The 17,068-nt window shown below is 42.7% G+C and overlaps 1 protein-coding gene across 1 annotated transcript; it reads left to right on the forward strand.

The window, feature by feature from the left end:
* Window positions 1-1,244: 1,244 nt before the first annotated feature.
* HRH4 (histamine receptor H4) lies at window positions 1,245-14,415 on the forward strand. The gene is made up of 3 exons (XM_042910609.1): window positions 1,245-1,440; window positions 7,658-7,821; window positions 13,307-14,415. Exons 1-3 carry the CDS (start codon window positions 1,245-1,247, stop codon window positions 14,138-14,140), a joined length of 1,194 nt encoding a protein of 397 aa, XP_042766543.1. The 3' UTR covers window positions 14,141-14,415.
* The last annotated feature ends 2,653 nt before the right edge of the window (window positions 14,416-17,068 follow it).

Here is a 17,068-nt window from a genome sequence, read left to right on the forward strand (position 1 = left end):
CAAAAATAAATAAACGTTAAAAAAAAAAATTAAAAAAAAAAAAGTCCTAATGCCTCTTGGTAGTGAATGAGTGAATGCAAAAAAGAATAAAGATTAAGGAGAGTGATGGGGAACATCATTCAGATTTTTTAAAAAGATCATTATCATTAATTTGCATGCCATGAATGAAAAACAATCAAATCAACCATATTTTAAGTCAAATCTCACTATGTAATGTGTATTTTATTTTTATCAGATACATTTTTTTTAAATCACAAGCACCATCTTGTACACAAGACTTCCAGCTTATGTGCAGTTAAAATACATATATTGGGGTGCCTAGGTGTCTCAGTCAGTTAAGCGTCCACCTTCGGCTCAGGTCATGATCTCGCACTCCATGAGTTTGAGTCCTACATTGGGCTTGCTTCTGTCAGTGTGGAACCCTCTGTCTGGGACAGATCCTCTGTCCCCCTCTCTCTCTGCCCCTCCCCTGCTCATTCTCTCTGCCTCTTTCTCTCTGTCTCCCTAAATAAATAAAAGCATATATTACAGAGCAGCGGTGCAACGGAGTCCTATCTGATACTCCCCAACTCTCATCTTCACCTCCCCATCTCAAAGAATCTTCTGGGGGCTCCTTCTGGATGTCCACTCCTTGCTCTGTGCTTGGAAAGTCTCAAAAGACAGTAAGCTGGGGCAACGGCTGAGCTCGCCTCATAAACCCCTTTTCTCAGGGATCATTGTTCTTCATTGCCTGATGTCCAGTGCCTTGAAAACCATTGTTTCATATATTTTGCCCAGTTTTTTGGCTATGTCAGATAGGATGGTGAATTCAGCCCCTGTTTTTCCATCATGGTCAGAAGGGAATCTTTAACTAGTTCTATATTAGTTTAAAAAATGAATTTCACTGGAGCCCAATTTCTTACTTATATAATGAACCAATTGTATTTCATATATATTACATAATATTGCTCTATTAAGTGAAGATGGTTAAGTCACATTCAAATGTTTACAATAAAACATTTCACTGTCTTTTGGAAAAAACTTGTTCAGTGTCAGTTAAAGGGAAACTGTTATCACAAGTTTGCTTTATCAAGAATCAGGAAGTACAGTGAGATCAGCATTAGATTTTGAGAAATATTGTTATGAGTAGGAGACTATATGTATTAGGTATCCGATTGGAAAACATACTTGTCAGAATCGTCTTGCTGGATTCGTTTGCTCTACTAACTAGCTAGATGATAAGGGCCTCTTCATTATTTGATGAGATGTCAGCTTCTACTAATAGCACAATTGCTTTACTACCAAGCACTCACATTTTTTTAGCATTTTTAATGTGCTTAGTAGCGTTTGCTATAATGCTAGGAAATGCTGTGGTTATTCTAGCTTTTGTGGTGGACCAAAAGCTTAGACATCGAAGTAATTACTTTTTCCTTAACTTGGCCATTGCTGACTTCTTTGTTGGTAAGTGACATATCTTTATTTCAGATAATCTTTTCCAATTATAATTTATTTCTATAACTTTAAACTTTTGTTATTTCAAGGGACTGTGTAGAATTAGGGATTTTAAAAACAAAAAGTTTAAGGATTAAAGTTCTGGGGAGGCTTTAGGGGAGTAGTATATATATACGTGTGTGTGTGTGGGGGGGGGTTTGTAGGAGAATTTTCATTTGAAAATCGTTTATTTTCTTTTTATAGAATAAAAATGAGTCCAGAATAGTTCTAAAATTGTTTCAGTCTAAGAGTTACTTGTTTCTAGAGGTACCTTCCTTCAATGTTTAGGTTTATAAGTGGGTGTAGAAAAGTCAGCTGATGATATTGTTTTATAGGAACTTCTAGTATAACTTAACTTGTGGTTGTCTATAGCTACATAAACGCTTTTGCGTATCTTACAGTGAACCAAAACTCATAAAATATTTACTTTATTGCCTGGAACATAGGGTTGCTCAACAAATGTTAGTCCTCTTCTCTTTTGATTTCTCTGCAGATACGTGTCAATTCCACCCAAGGTCACAAATGTCAGTAGATTACCCATCCATGTGTAAGGACTGTTAGGTACTCAAGTATGATTAGCTAATGAGGAGATCTATAGAAGACTAAGTCTCATTAGTAAGGTTTCATTGTAGGAGAGTGGATAAGAGATGTTCACCAGTGACTGTAACAGTATAGAGCATTGTGAGAACCACAGAGACCTACCAAGTGCTATGGGTGCTCAGAGGAGAGAGAGAGCACATTTGGTTTGTGAGTGGTAGCATCTGAAGTGCACTTCAAAGGACGGGTAGAATTTCCATAGTCAGAGATGGAGAGGGGAGGAGTATTCCAAGAATCAGCAAAGACATGCTGGTAGAAAATCATTGTGTATGTCTTCCTAAGTGTGAGCTGCAGGCTGGTTGGTGTGAAAATGGCTACATGGGATCAGTAGGGGATGAAGTTGGAGTAGTTGGGATCTATATAATGAAGGCTCTTGGATGCTAGTGTGTCTGGATTGGAGGCTATTCAACAGGCAGTGTGGAGATCTAGATTTTTAAAACAATTGAGTGACTGGATGGAGTGAGGCTTTACCTCAGAGACATTAGCAGAGATGTAGCAGGTGGGAGAAGCTGGAATGGGGAAGTTTGGTTTCAAAAACAACCCCACAGCTTGCTGAGAGCAACTGGGCACAGGCCAGAGTCTCTGTTAATCTGCCACTCTCCTCCTTCACATTTCCCATGCCCCTTGCCAGCTTCATCCAGATGTCCACTTATTTAACAGCATCTGCCATGACGATGGAAGAATTAGAACAGTTTCTGAGAACTTTCTGTAACAAGGTTGGTGTTTTGAGTCAAGGCTGTTCTTTTCCTTTGCCGTGCTCAGAAGTGGGCTTTTTGGCTCAGCCTGTAGGCTCGTGACAGTTGTGGTGAGCCAGGGCAGAACTCATATAATTGTAAGGCAGCAATTCTTAGGACTTGTGGTCAGGAGACCTTGAGCTCCAGAACCATGTGGCAATGGCTTGGAGTATCACATGTGCTAGATATTATGGGCTTTTGGTTGAATGCCCTTTTCTTACAGATTTTGAAAATGGCCTCCAGTCGAAAATCTAAATTCGTAGCACCTGAACAACTTCCCAGGCTGACTGTTGTGTTGGAAAGCAAAGATTTATTGAGGAAAAACTCCAGTACCAGCTACATTGATAGAAATATATCTCATCTGCACACTATTCCAGAAACAAAGTACCATCAATATATATAAATATAGGGAGACGTCTATAAAATTGGTATCACATTTGTGGGTACCGTCTTCACATCTGCACTTGTGGGCATTTATGACCTACATGACCAGGTGACAGATGGCCCAGGCAGGATCTGCAAGGACAAAGGTGGTTGGGGCTGACAGAGTCTGAACCACATTTTCAGGAGGGCACAGTTAATCTTTAGTCCCTTCATGCTTCAGTTCAGGACTCTTCTCTTTTCTCGTGAGTTAGCTCAGGCTGCCACAACACAATACCCCAGTCGGGGTGACTTAACAGCAATTGACGATCTTAAGGTTCTGGAGGCTGGGAAGTACCAGACCAAGGTGCTGACTGATTCGGTTCTTGGTGAACGCTCTTGTCCTGATTTGTAGATGGTTGCCTTCTCCATGTGCTGTCACGTGTTGTTTCCCCTGTGTGTGCATGGAGAGAGAGCAAGCAAGCTCTCCAGTGTTTCTTCTTCTTCTTCTTTTAATGATTATTTATTTTTGAGAGAGAGAGAGAGAGAGCACACAACAGAGTGGGGGAGGGGCAGAGAGAGAGGGAAACAGAGGATCTGAAACAGGCTCCACACTGACAGAAATGAGCCTGATGCGGGGCTCGAACTCACAAACTGTGAGATCATGACCTGAGCCAAAGTTGGACACCCAATTGACCGAGTCTCTGGTGTTTCTTCTTATAAAAACACTAATCCTGTTGGATTAGGGCTCCATCCTTATGACCTCATTTAACTTTACCTCCTTGTAGACCCTATCTCCAAATGCAGTGACCCTGGGGGATAGAGCTTCAACATATGAATTTGGGGGCGACCCAAACATTCAGTTCATAACACCCTCTAAGCACTCACTGTTATCCACACATTTCTCTATTGGCCCACAGAATTCACAGGGACTTTTAGCTCTCTCCCCAACCCACCCTCCATTTTGACTGTCATTTTCTCATGGAAGATGTAGCGTCTTAGCTGGCTTTGGAAAGAAAGGACAATACCAGACTAGTGTCAATGTTCACACAAACTGGGCTTCCCCATTCTCATCTATTCATCCAATACTGGTTTATTTTGAAGCAGGCACTCTTTGAAGTGCTGGGCATATGGCAGTGAAAATAGGGACAAAATTCCCTGTCCTCGTGGTGCTTCTGTTTTTACTGGGGGAGGGACAGTGGGGGGGATACATAATAAGTATAAATAAGTCAATAAAAGTATGTAGTATTTTAGAAGGTGGTCGTTGCTAGTGAGAACAGCAGCAGGGAAGAGGGAGAGAAAGGGTGCTAGAGATGGAGGTTGCCATTGAAATGTCAAGGGCAAGACTCACTGGTCAGGACACTTCTGAGCAAATAGAAGGAGCTTCTGAGGGAAGAGCAGTTCGTGCTGAGGAAAGTGCAAGGGTCTGAGGGTGTGTGTGTACGGTGTTTCTGAGGCCCAAGAACTGGGATGGAGGGCGTAGCAGGAAGTGAGACAGGAAAGACGGGGCAGGCTGGGGTGAGCAAGTGGCCTGGGCTTTCCTCCCATCCTTCTTCTTTTTCCCTTCTCTCTGCCCCCTGTTCCTTCACCTCCTTGTTTTTATTTCTTCACCATCTTCTCTTAATACAGTTTTCTTTCCCTCAGCCCCCACGCCCTTAATGTGTCATGCCAAAGGCTTCTTGCTCCTTTCAAGAAACTGGCTCTTAGTTTTCCTTATCAAGTCCATTTGACCCAGAAGTATGCTTCCAGAGTGGAAGTTACAGAAACACTTCAGAGTGCGTGTATCCTAGAAATATTTCCGATTCCACAGTGGTGGAATGAGCCACAAACATCTCCCCCACTCAACAAGATAGAGGATCTGAGCATGACGTTTGTGCTAAAACATCATGTAGAACACAAGGGAACAGCGGGGTTTCACGAAAGCCAAAGGAATAGGCTACGGCCTCTTTTAAAATGCTATGTCAAGCAGCAACTAAAGTCTTGGACACACCCAAACACACCCTTCCTCTTTCATCTATTTCAGAAAATGTGTGGACAAGATTATTGAACTCACAGCCTTCCTTTAATGTGTAATGTTTATTTATTTTTGACAGGGAGAGAGAGAGAAAGAGAGAGAGCAGGGGAGGGGCAGAGAGGACCCCAAGCAGGTTCTGCACTGACAGCAGAACCCATGAACTGTGAGATCATGACCTGAGCAGAAGTTGGCACTTAACAGACTGAGCCACCCAGGAGTCCCCCTTCCTTTAACGTTTAAATAGACAGTGGTGTCTGTCAGGCAAAGAAATTACTGGCGTTGTACTCTTTGCTGTCATTTCTGTGGAGGAAATGTGTGTGTGAGTGTGTGTGTGTGTGTGTGTGTGGAAAATATTCATGTTGGGAATATTAGAAGCCACAACTCTGGACCAAAATATATGTTTCTGTTTTGAAGATACTTTGACTTATCTCAAGTGATTTATCTCAGATACTTTGATTTATCTTATTTATTTACCTATTTTATACCACAGGCATGTGTATGCATACGCGTGCGTGCACACACCCATCTTTGAGATGGGAGACACCATAGGGAAGCTTAGTTATCATTAAAAATATAATTGAAACATGAAATAAGCAGGCAATTTGAACTACATATAAGAACTGACTGGGGCTCCTGGGTTTCAAAGCCAGTCTTCCATTACTAGGTGAGTTCAGTGGGTTAAGCATCCGACTTTGGCTCGTGGTTTGTGAGTTCGAGCCCTGCATCGGGCTCTGTGCTGACAGCTCAGAGCCTGGAGCCTGCTTCAGATTCTGTGTCCCCTCTTTCTGCCCCTCTCCCACTCACACTCTGCCTCTCTCTCTCTCTAAAGTGAATAAACATTAAAAAAAAAAACAACCACACAACTCTTCCATCTCCATGATGCCTCGTGTCTCATCTTTGTATGTGAACTTAGGTACAGAATGCTAAGTTCTGCATCCCCTTTCACTGGTGCTGAAACTACAGCATCATATCCTCACGTCATCTTGTTTTGGGAGAATGTAGGGTTGCCTTCCTCCTTCCCTTTCCTTCTCCTTTCTTTTTACCTTCACTACTGTTCTTCCTGATAGGCTTACTTGGTTCTCATATGAAAATGGGAAATCCTGCCAAGTGCCTGATGAAATATGAAGATACTCACTGAGCTTCCACTTAATAGATTATATTCTCAGTGAGTAGTGTCACCTGTCTGAAATGTCAATCCAACGGAAAACTCCCAGCAAAGCTTAAGGAAAGGGAAACCAGTGTAGTCATTTTTCTTAATTAGGCTATTTCTGTGCTAAGCTGAACCACTCACATATTTGTTCATTCAGTGAAGTGTAGTGGTTAAAGTCAAGAGTCTTTTTTTTTTCCCCTTAATGTTTATTTATTTTTGAGAGAGAGAGAGAGAGAGAGAGAGAGAGAGAGAGGGAGAGAGCGTGCATACGAGTTGGGGAGGAGCAGAGAGAAGGAGACAGAGCACTTGAAGTAGGCTCCATGCTGACAGCAGTGAGCCCAATGTGGGGCTCGAACTCATGAATTGTGAGAGTAAAACTTGAGCTGAAGTCGGATGCTTAACTGGCTGAGCCAGCCGGGTGTCCCGGTAGGGAGTCTTGAAATCACACTGCCTGGTTTCAAAGCCAATCTTCCATTACCAGCTGAGTAGACCTTGGCAATCATGTCTCCCTCTTGAGCTATAGGTTCTTTATCGTCTAACTCAGCATAGTTTCTACCTTACACAGCTTCTATGAAAGTTTAATGAGGTGATATATACAGCAGACATAGCACAATGTCTGGCATATGGTAACTGCACAATATATATTGGCTGTTATTAATTTACCCAAGTTAAATGTGTGAGCCACTGGGCTGTGAAAAATACAAAGATCAACTTACAACATGGTCCCAGGCCTCAGGAGAAGCTAGTTAAAAGATGACAGAGATACCAAGTAGCAAGTATTTCTACCTGAGAGAGGGAGTGAAGAGCAAAGTGCCAACATAGTCAGGGGACAGAGGTGTCCCTTCTGCCAAGGAAGTTCCAAAAGAGATGACAAGGAGAAAGTCATTTTTTTGAACTGCATGGAAAATGAGGAGGTAGACTTCTCAGTAGAAGAGAGGAGGATATTCTAGGAGGAAAGAATGCTGTTGGCAAAGGCAAAGGGGATATGAAACTACAGGCTGTCTGTGGGGGAAGGCTGGCCCATCCTGTGTGGGTTGCATCACGAACGTGAAGATGGCTTGTGCTGTATGTGGCTGGAAATGCCGTCCGGACCTGTGCTTCATTTGGAAAGCAATAAGGAAGCACAGGATATTTATGACAGCCATTGTAAAAATGGTATTTAAAGAACACATAGGAAATCAGTCCTGAGTTTGCTGATGAAACACTATGAATTTCTAAATTATCATCAAGCCATTTTTGGTCATGTCATATATGTCATTGTGTTGTGTACCTATGCCTCTGGGTAGTCATTGATATGTGCTTTTTTTTTTTTAACCTTTTTTCCTTGTACAGGTATGATCTCCATTCCTTTGTACATCCCTCACACGCTGTATGGTTGGAGCTCTGAAAGTAAACTCTGTGTGTTTTGGCTCATTGTTGACTATCTTTTGTGTACGACATCTGTGTATAACATTGTACTCATCAGCTACGATCGATACCAGTCAGTCTCAAATGCTGTAAGTCAAAACATTAATTTGCCTTCTTTAAACATTATGTGCTTATAAATTTTGGGTCCACAAGCAAAAGTTTTTAAGTGTAGTTTTTTCGTTTAGTTGGCAAACCGTAGAGGAGCCTGATTATCCTTCAGTTAACTGGCACTAAGTTTTCATTGGCCCTTAGTGAACAATTTCTGTGTGTGATTTGGCTAAGTCACTCCCCTATGTGCCACTGAAATGGGAAGACATTAAAGAAAATCTAAGGCGAGTTGTCAGAAACGGTATGTACCGAGTCCATAGTAGATTGGATAGATGTGGGGGTCGCAGTACGTTTATCAGTTTCTTTTTTTCCTTTTTTTTTTTTAACGTTTATTTATTTTTGAGAGAGAGAGAGAAAGAGAGTGAGTGCGCGCATGCACATGCACGCAAGTGGGGGAAGAGCAAAAAGAGAAGGTGACAGAGAATCTGAAGCAGGCTCCACATTGTCAGCCCAAAGCCCTATGTGGGGCTTGAACCCATGAACTGTGAGATCATGACCTGGATCAAAGTCTAACATTCAACCAACTGAGCCACCCAGGCATCCCTATCAGTTTCATTCCTTACACAAACTAAGACCTGAATATTTTCCTCAGGTGGGATCTAGTGGGAAAGTAGAAAGACACCCACACTTTTGAATGTCATGAGAAAATCAATTTTGAATGGCCAAAGGAAAAAAGACAGTGTACAGGGAGGCTATAGCTTAGATGGTGAGCCCAACCTGAAAGATCAACTCCTAGTGCCAGGGTAGGACCCATGCCAAGAAAGGCTGGATTGACCCAGGATTTGGAATAGCCTCATTAAAAAGTTAGTGGCAGTTCATAAGCCAGCTAAATTGATCAGCAATAGAACAAGGGAGCAAACAAGGGCAGATGCAAGTAAAGACAGAGGGTGAAAGGGGTAGAGAAATAAGGGGCAGTACTCTGATGTCTAGGAAACCTAGATGGGAAACTTCCTTCATTCTTGAGTCCCAGGACCCAAATCTTTGAGGGATGCTACTCTGTGCAAGGGATTTTGCTGAGTGCTGGGAAATGAATTAGCAGAGTCTCTACTTTTTTTTTTTTTTTTTTAAGTTTACTTATTTTGAGAGAGAAAGAGACACCATAAGTTGGGGATGGGCAGAGAGAGAGGGAGAGGAAGAGAATCCCAAGCAGGCTCCGTGCTGCCAGTGCAGAGCCAGATGCAGGGCTTGAACCCATGAAGCCATGCCTGAGCCAAAACCAAGAGTCAGACGCTTAACTGCCAACCAGGCGCCCGCAGAGTCTCCACTTTCGAGGAGCATAATAGTCTAATGTGGAGACAGATCCAGGAACAAATGGGTTCAGTATAGTGGACTAAGCATGGTGTTGGAGGTGTTGAGGGGACAGTGATAGTTCTGACTTGGGAGGTCTGCGCAGCTTGCAGTAGACAGGGTTGGGAAGGTACATTGCATAAGGCAAGGGTAAGCTGTGGGAACAAAGATGAGGCTCAAACAAGATAGAAATTGATTTTTCTGTCACAGAACAGTCCAGGAAAGGTGGGAGCCTCTGTTCCAGAAACTCATCCAGGGACCTAGGCTAACAGGGTGGCTGTGCACCCTCTAGGGGAGGGGTCAGCAAACTTTAGCTAGAAAGAGACCTATGGTCTCTGTTGCAACTGCTCAAGTCTGCCATTATGGTACAAAAACAGCCATACATACTATGTTAAAAAAAAAAAAAAAAAGAATGATTCATTCATTGTGTTCCAGTAAAACTTTATTTATCCAAGCAGGTGGTGGGCCACATTTGTTTCATGGACAGTGGTTTGCTGACCCCTGCCCTAGGTCATTATTCTCCTCTGCATGGTCAAATTCAGGTTGTTGTCACTCCAGGTTCTAGAAAGGATGGGAAAAGAGCAGAAATCCAGGGCAAGGGATTTTGTCTTAACCACGTGGTTCAGAATCATACAATCATTTCCACTCACATTTTACTGGTGACATTTACTAACATGCATCTGCTAGTAACATCTTGCAGTAACATCGCACTGCAAGAAAAGCTGGGAAACGTGGTCTCTAACTAAGCTACCATATTGCCAGGAAGAAGGGGAGAATTAATGTGTTGGGACATCCAGACACTTGGCCTTGGGTACTTCATTGACCCAGGGTCCACTGCAGTTTGTACTAGACAAACTATGGAGAGAGTGCAGATCAGCTTGGGAGAACAATTTAGATGCCTATAAGCTCATGTTTTTCAAATTGCAGGTTATGACCCGTTATTGAGTCATGAAGTCAGTTCAGTGGGTCGTGACCACTTTTCAAAAAAATGTTTAAATATTTTTGAGAGAGAGAGAGAGAACATGAGCAGGGGAGGGGCATAGAGAGAGGGAGACAGAGAATTCCAAGCGGGATCTGCACTGTCAGTGCAGAGCCCAACATGGGCCTTGAACCCACGAACCTTGAGATCATGACCTGAGCCAAAATCAAGAGTCAGATGTTTAATCGACTGAGCCACCCAGGCACCCCCACTTTTTTTTAAATGAAAAAGTGCATAGAAGAACATACTAAAACAATTTTTAAAAATTAGAGTATAAAATATCAGAGTACTTTGTACATAATAAATGTGTTATTTTATGAATACCTCTGTCTATGGACTTAGTTGTGATGTAAAATGTATTTCTTTTTTTTGTTGTTAAATTTTTTTAAACATTTATTTATTTTTGAGAGAGAGACAGAGGCAGAGAATCCAAAGCAGGCTCCAGGCTCTGGGCTGTCAGCACAGAGCCCAATGCAGGGCTCAAACTCACAAACCACAAGATCATGACCTGAGCTGAAGTCGGAGGCTTGACCAACTGAGCCACCTAAGCACCCCTAAAATGTATTTATTTTAAGTCAGACAACATGTTCAAAAAAGAGTGTTCTAATTCACAATCTTTCCCATTTGTACTAAACATTTCCTTGTTTTCTGTGTTAATATTTCTTTTGTAGCCTTTCCTGGGTGTTCCCACTTAACATTCATCAGGACATCCTTTCACTGGATGTCTAAGCTCTTAGGTCTACCCCAGGTGCAGTTAGGAGAAGTGTGTAGAAGTTGCAGAGACAGGGGTGCCTGGGTGGCTTAGTCGGGTAAGTGTCCAACTTCAGCTTGGGTCATGATGTTGTGGTTCATGAGTTCGATCCCCACATTGGGTTCTGCGCTGACAGTATGGAGCCTGCTTGGGATTCTCTCTCCCCCTCTCTTTCTGTCCCTTCCCCATTTGTGCCCTCTCTCTCTCTCTCAAAATAAATAAATAAACTTAAAAAAAAAAAGAAAAAAAGAAGTCACAGAGACAGAAGGAGTGATGGCCACAGAGAGAAAATGAGTAGGTTTGTTTTCTAGTCTTGCCCTGAGGAATTCCTCTGGCCACATAAGCTGTCCCTGTGGTGAGGGCTGGGCCAGCTGGATCCCAGGTCCTTAGCACCTAGCACAGAGTCAACTGTGTAACACCAGTGCATGGATGTTCGCGAGGGGCACTCAGGCAGCTCTTGCACCTCTGTTGGCTAATACTTCAAATACAGCTGTGTAAGCCAGGAAGCCCTCAAAGACCACTGAAACTTGTGGGAAGTAGTTGTGGGGAAGCTGAGCTCTTGCTGTAGTACGAAGTAGTGTGATAGGGCAGAGTCATGAGCTGAGCCTGAAAGGTGGAAATCTGATAATAACTTGGACAAGGAAGGCTCAATGCAGATGGCAGTGCATGATTACAGTGCTCAGACGCATTTTCTGGAGAGCAGATTTCTGTATGGCTGAAGTAAGGGTGGGTGAGGGAAAGTAGAACAGTGTCATTGGAAGGAGTGGGAATTAACATGTATGCAGAGTTAAGATGGTAAGTGGAGAGTACACTGAAGATGAAGGAAGCTTGACAGGAAAATCAAGACCATGAAAATATTGTTGCTGGTTTCCTAGGACTGCTGTAATAAAGTAGAACACATTGGGTGGCTTAAAACAACAGAACTGTTCTCTGGAATAAATTTAATATTTGGAGACTTGAAGTCCAAAATCCAAGTGTAGGCGGGGCAATGCTCTCTGAGGCTTCTAGGGCAGCCGGTTCCATGCCTTTCTCTTAGCTTCTAGTATTACTGGCCATCCTTGGCTTTCCTGGCCTTCCTCAACTTGTAGATGCATCACCCCAGGCTCTGCCTCCATTGTCCCGTGGTATTCTCCCTGTGTGTCTGTGTGCCTCTTACAGGGAGGTTCACCCTAATCGAGTATGACCTTATCTTAACTTGATTATATCTGCAAAGCCCCTCATTGCAAATGAGGTCGTGCACGCGGACAGTGGGTGTTGGGACTTCAGGGTATCTCTTTTGAGGACACAGCTCAACCTGCAACAGGCACTCAGAAGGGCTCTGCAATCCCGTCTCATTGTTACCACCAGTGTGTTCTGTAGGCTGCTCTGCCTCATAAAAGAAATCTGATTGATGGAACGTTTGGATATCTTATTGGGGTGGGGAAGGCATAAGAGGCAATATTCTGAATAATGAACGGATCCTGTCGTGGGTGAGGACTGGGCCATTGATTGGTGTCAGGAAGGCCATGCCAACTGGCTTGGGCCTGAATTCAAGCAATGCTTGAGCTACCTGTCAAAAATGCTACCCAGAGATGAAGAGATGGGCATCATCTTCTCAATTCCCTTGGATGTCCATTATCGCATTTGACCTTATGCATAATAGAATAGAGATCACTACCTAGCATACTGCAACACATCATTACAAAGGCTGAACAGAGCAATTAAAAAACTAAATGCAGTTTTATGACCATCTGGGTATTGTTACCATCTTCATAATCATTAGATTTAGTGCAAGAGATATATTAATTAGTGGCATGAGAAGCAGAAGGCAAAGAAGCGTATTTTATATGGGAACTTGTGGTCAGCACCATATGCATTTTAGCTTAGCCTAAGAAATACTAGTAATGTAGGAAAAAAAACCCAACTTCCCTGCAGTTTATAAAAATAACCTTTTTTTTTTTTTGAAGCCAGCTTCTTCTTACCTCCAGCCAATTGGTGAGCCCTTCCCAGCCTGCACAATCCATCAAAGAAAGACAGTGCTGGGCATTGTTGCACCTTTTTAATAAAAATGAGTAAACACTGTAGCACGAGACTTAGAAACTCAGAGAAAATAGTATATGAACCATAGTTGGAAAGGGAGGCATGTTCCAGTTTCATGGGGAAATAATTTCCTTTCCCTTGAGTGAGGAAATCAGAGAAATATGGAATATATGAGCTAGAAGGAACCTTACTGATCTAAAAGAAGCTTAGGGAGGTTGTCTGTTCCAGGTCCCCTCAAAAAACTCTTGGTTCATGTGTTTATCTCTCATAGAGGGTGGTTGACCTTTTAGATTACTTACCCAGTTACTCAGGGCCAGGTAACTTCCCTGCCTCTTGCATATCCCTGAAACTCCTGAGAGGGTCTATGATATGCCTTATGCAACCAACATATGTTCATTATAATGGAAATAACTTATTTGCTCTCTTTTAGATATCTTACAGAACTCAACACATTGGGATCTTGAAGATCGTAGCTCTGATGGTGGCTGTCTGGGTTCTGGCCTTCTTAGTGCACGGGCCAATAATTCTAGTTTCAGAGTCTTGGAATAATTCCAGTGTCAGAGTCTCGGAGAAAAAGGACTGTGAACCTGGGTTCATTTCCAAATGGTACATCCTCGCCATCACTTCATTCTTGGAATTTGTGGTTCCAGTCTTGTCAGTGGCCTATTTCAACATATACATTTACTGGAGGCTGTGGAAGCGTGGTAATCTCAGTCGGTGGCAAAGCCAGCCTGGACTCACTTCTCCTACCCCTCCCAATAACTGTGGACGCTCACTCAGGGGTGGACTGTTTTCAAGAACATCTCTTCCTGAACTGAAGGAAACAGCAACATCTGTTCCTTCGAAGAGACACGGTAGAAAGAGCAGTCTCTTGTTTTCTCTAAGAGCCCAGACGAATAGCAATATAATTGCTTCCAAAATGGCTTCCCTCTCCCATTGTGATTCCCTGTGTCTTCACCAAAGGGAACACATTGAACTGCTCAGAGCCAGGAAATTAGCCAAGTCACTGGCCATTCTCTTAGGTGTTTTTGCCTTTTGCTGGGCTCCATATTCTCTGTTCACGATCATTCGTTCATTTCTTTCACCAGAACAGCGTCCTCAAACAATTTGGTATGAAATCACCTTTTGGCTTCAATGGTTCAATTCCCTTGTCAATCCTTTTCTGTATCCATTATGTCACAAGCATTTCCAGAAGGCTTTCTTGAGAATATTTCATGTGAAAAAGCAACCCATACTAACACAAAATCGGTCAATGTCCTCTTAAAGATGATTTTATCATTTACAAAAATTTTAGTCTTAAGCTCACATACATGAATTTGATCTGACATTCATTTTTCCCTTTCCACTAGGCAAGGCAAAATGAGAAAAGTCCATAATATTGTAACACTTGCAAACTTAAAAGAAAAATCAGAAACTGGAAGTCAAGGGAAAATAACCAGAAATAGACAACAATCTTTTTTGTAAACTCACAGCCACAAATGCACTGTACTTTTCTTACTCATTGCCTCTTCCTTGTCTTTTAGATCTTTATATAACACTGATTGCAAAAGTCAAGAGTTCTTGTTTTCTATGTTCAGTGTTTGCTATAGTGTTAAGTGAATTTCCCTTTTATTTTATAGTGATGAGAAATTGTCAAGTTGTAAAGTCATTTTTTCCTAAAGCATACAATAGAAGAGGGAGATATATTGTCCTCTTCGCTGGAAGTGGGAAGGCATGTTGGGGTTTGAGTTGTCAGGAGCAGGGAGCCAGGGTGTGCCCAGATGGAAAGGTAGAAGGCACGTGTACTTCCAGGCTCTATGCTACTGATTCCAGAAAAGAAGAAAGTGTGGGGAGGGAAGAGCAGGTAACTGCGGTTCTCAGAGTTCCTCAGAGGGCCTGGCAATCATAGGATAAGAGAGTAAGTGAGAGACAAGATCACCAACTGGTTGAAAGATGGCTTTCCTTTTGTCCTTCCTGCCCTCTTCTTCCAACTTCCACATCAGCTAAACATCTGTGAGAAAATATGTAAGAGAAAGGCTATGAGATGGCAAAAGGACTCTATGATTAAACTTGATGTAGCTGTTTAACATTCTCAGAACTAATAGATGTCAATAATTATTAATAAAATATACTTCTGTATTTATTTGACGTCTTTAACGTGTGTGTAGTGCTAAGAGTGATTTCTTTATGTGCCATTAGTGTAAGTTATACCTTGCTGATGAGTCACATTTTCTTAGTCTGGTGATGTTTTATTTATTTATTTTTTTGTTATTATTAATTCTTCTTCCTCCTCCTCCTCCACCTTTCCTCTTCCTTCTTTGTAATAAAATTTTATTTTGATTTCATTGTTAATTTCATCTCCCCTATAAGGTTTTATTAGTGTTTCTTTGGTAACTTCTCAGAGTTCCTTAGTCATTTCCGTATTCTTTAGATCTTTTAAACCTTGGTTAATTTCAAACACTAAAATATGAAAATCCTTTAAGTACATAAATACTTAGATATGCCTATGATTTTTATATGCAATTGTGCCTTGCATTAAGTTCAAATATAGGAGACACATGTTTAACATTCAATAGTATCACCTCATGCCAGTCACAGTGGCTAAAATGAACAAATCAGGAGACTATAGATGCTGGCGAGGATGTGGAGAAACAGGAATCCTCTTGCACTGTTGGTGGGAATGCAAACTGGTGCAGCCACTCTGGAAAGCAGTGTGGAGGTTCCTCAGAAAATTAAAAATAGATCTACTCTATGACCCAGAAATAGCACTGCTAAGAATTTACCCAAGGGATACAGGAGTGCTGATGCACAGGGGCACTTGTACCCCAATGTTTATAGCAGCACTTTCAACAATAGCCAAATTATGGAAAGAGCCTAAATGTCCATCAACTGATGAATGGATAAAGAAATTGTGGTTTATATACACAATGGAATACTATGTGGCAATGAGAAAGAATGAAATCTGGCCTTTTGTAGCAACGTGGATGGAACTGGAGAGTGTTATGCTAAGTGAAATAAGTCATACAGAGAAAGACAGATACCATATGTTTTCACTCTTATGTGGATCCTGAGAAACTGAACAGAAGACCAGGGGGGAGGGGGGAAAAAAAAAGAGGTTAGAAAGGGAAGGAACCAAAATATAAGAGACTCTTAAAAACTGAGAACAAACTGAGGGTTGATGGGGGGTGGGAGGGAGGGGGGGGTGGGAGGGAGGGGAGGGTGGGTGATGGATATTGGAGGAGGGCACCTTTTGGGATGAGCACTGGGTGTTGTATGGAAACCAATTTGACGATAAATTTCATATTTAAAAAAAAACATTCAATAGTAATGTTGAAAATTTGAGAAATGAACCCTTACAAATACACAACTTTTTATAAAGTTGTTACTTGTCAGCTATTGGCTTTGACATTTATACATTAGTAGTTGGGATTTCATATGATTACTATAGCCGTGAATGTTTATTGAATTGTGTGGCCCCATGAAAACTTTTTCTGGTTGAACCCTAGGGGAAACAAACATAAATATTCATAATGTATTTTCTAAACTATAGAAAATATGTCTCATTCAAAGATGTGATCAATGTAAAACATACTGGGGGAGACAGGGAAGATGGCGGCGTAGGAGGACGCTGGGCTCACCGCGTGTCCTGCTGATCACTTAGATTCCACCTACACCTGCCTAAATAACCCAGAAAACCGCCAGAGGATTAGCAGAACGGACTCTCCGGAGCCAAGCGCAGACGAGAGGCCCACGGAAGAGGGTAGGAAGGGCGGCGAGGCAGTGTGCGCTCCACGGACTGGCGGGAGGGAGCCGGGGCGGAGGGGCGGCTCGCCGGCCAAGCAGAGCCCCTGAGTCTGGCTGGCAAAAGCGGGGGGGGGGGGGGCCGGACGGAGTGTGTTCCGACAGCAAGCGCGACTTAGCGTCTGGGAGGTCATAAGTTAACAGCTCTGCTCAGAAAGCGGGAAGGCTGGAGGACAAAGGGAGGGAGAGCTGCTGAGCCCCCGGACGACAGAGCTCAGTTTGGTGGAGAACAAAGGCGCTCGCCAGCGCCATCTCCCCCGAGCATCCCCCAGCCAAAATCCCAAAGGGAACCAGTTCCTGCCAGGGAACTTGCTCGCTCCGCGCAAACACCCAACTCTGTGCTTCTGCGGAGCCAAACCTCCGGCAGTGGATCTGACTCCCTCCCGCTGCCACAGGGCCCCTCCTGAAGTGG

This window comes from Panthera leo, chromosome D3 (assembly GCF_018350215.1).
Source record: "Panthera leo isolate Ple1 chromosome D3, P.leo_Ple1_pat1.1, whole genome shotgun sequence".
Classification (NCBI taxonomy): Eukaryota; Metazoa; Chordata; class Mammalia; order Carnivora; family Felidae; genus Panthera; species Panthera leo.

Excerpts from the sequence above, each read along its gene's own strand:
- HRH4 (XM_042910609.1), top strand. The coding sequence starts at position 1,245 with ATGTCAGCTTCTACTAATAGCACAATTGCTTTACTACCAAGCACTCAC. Across the intron at positions 1,441-7,657 it reads CATTGCTGACTTCTTTGTTG|GTATGATCTCCATTCCTTTG; the intron begins GTAAGTGACATA and ends TTCCTTGTACAG. Across the intron at positions 7,822-13,306 it reads ACCAGTCAGTCTCAAATGCT|ATATCTTACAGAACTCAACA; the intron begins GTAAGTCAAAAC and ends GCTCTCTTTTAG.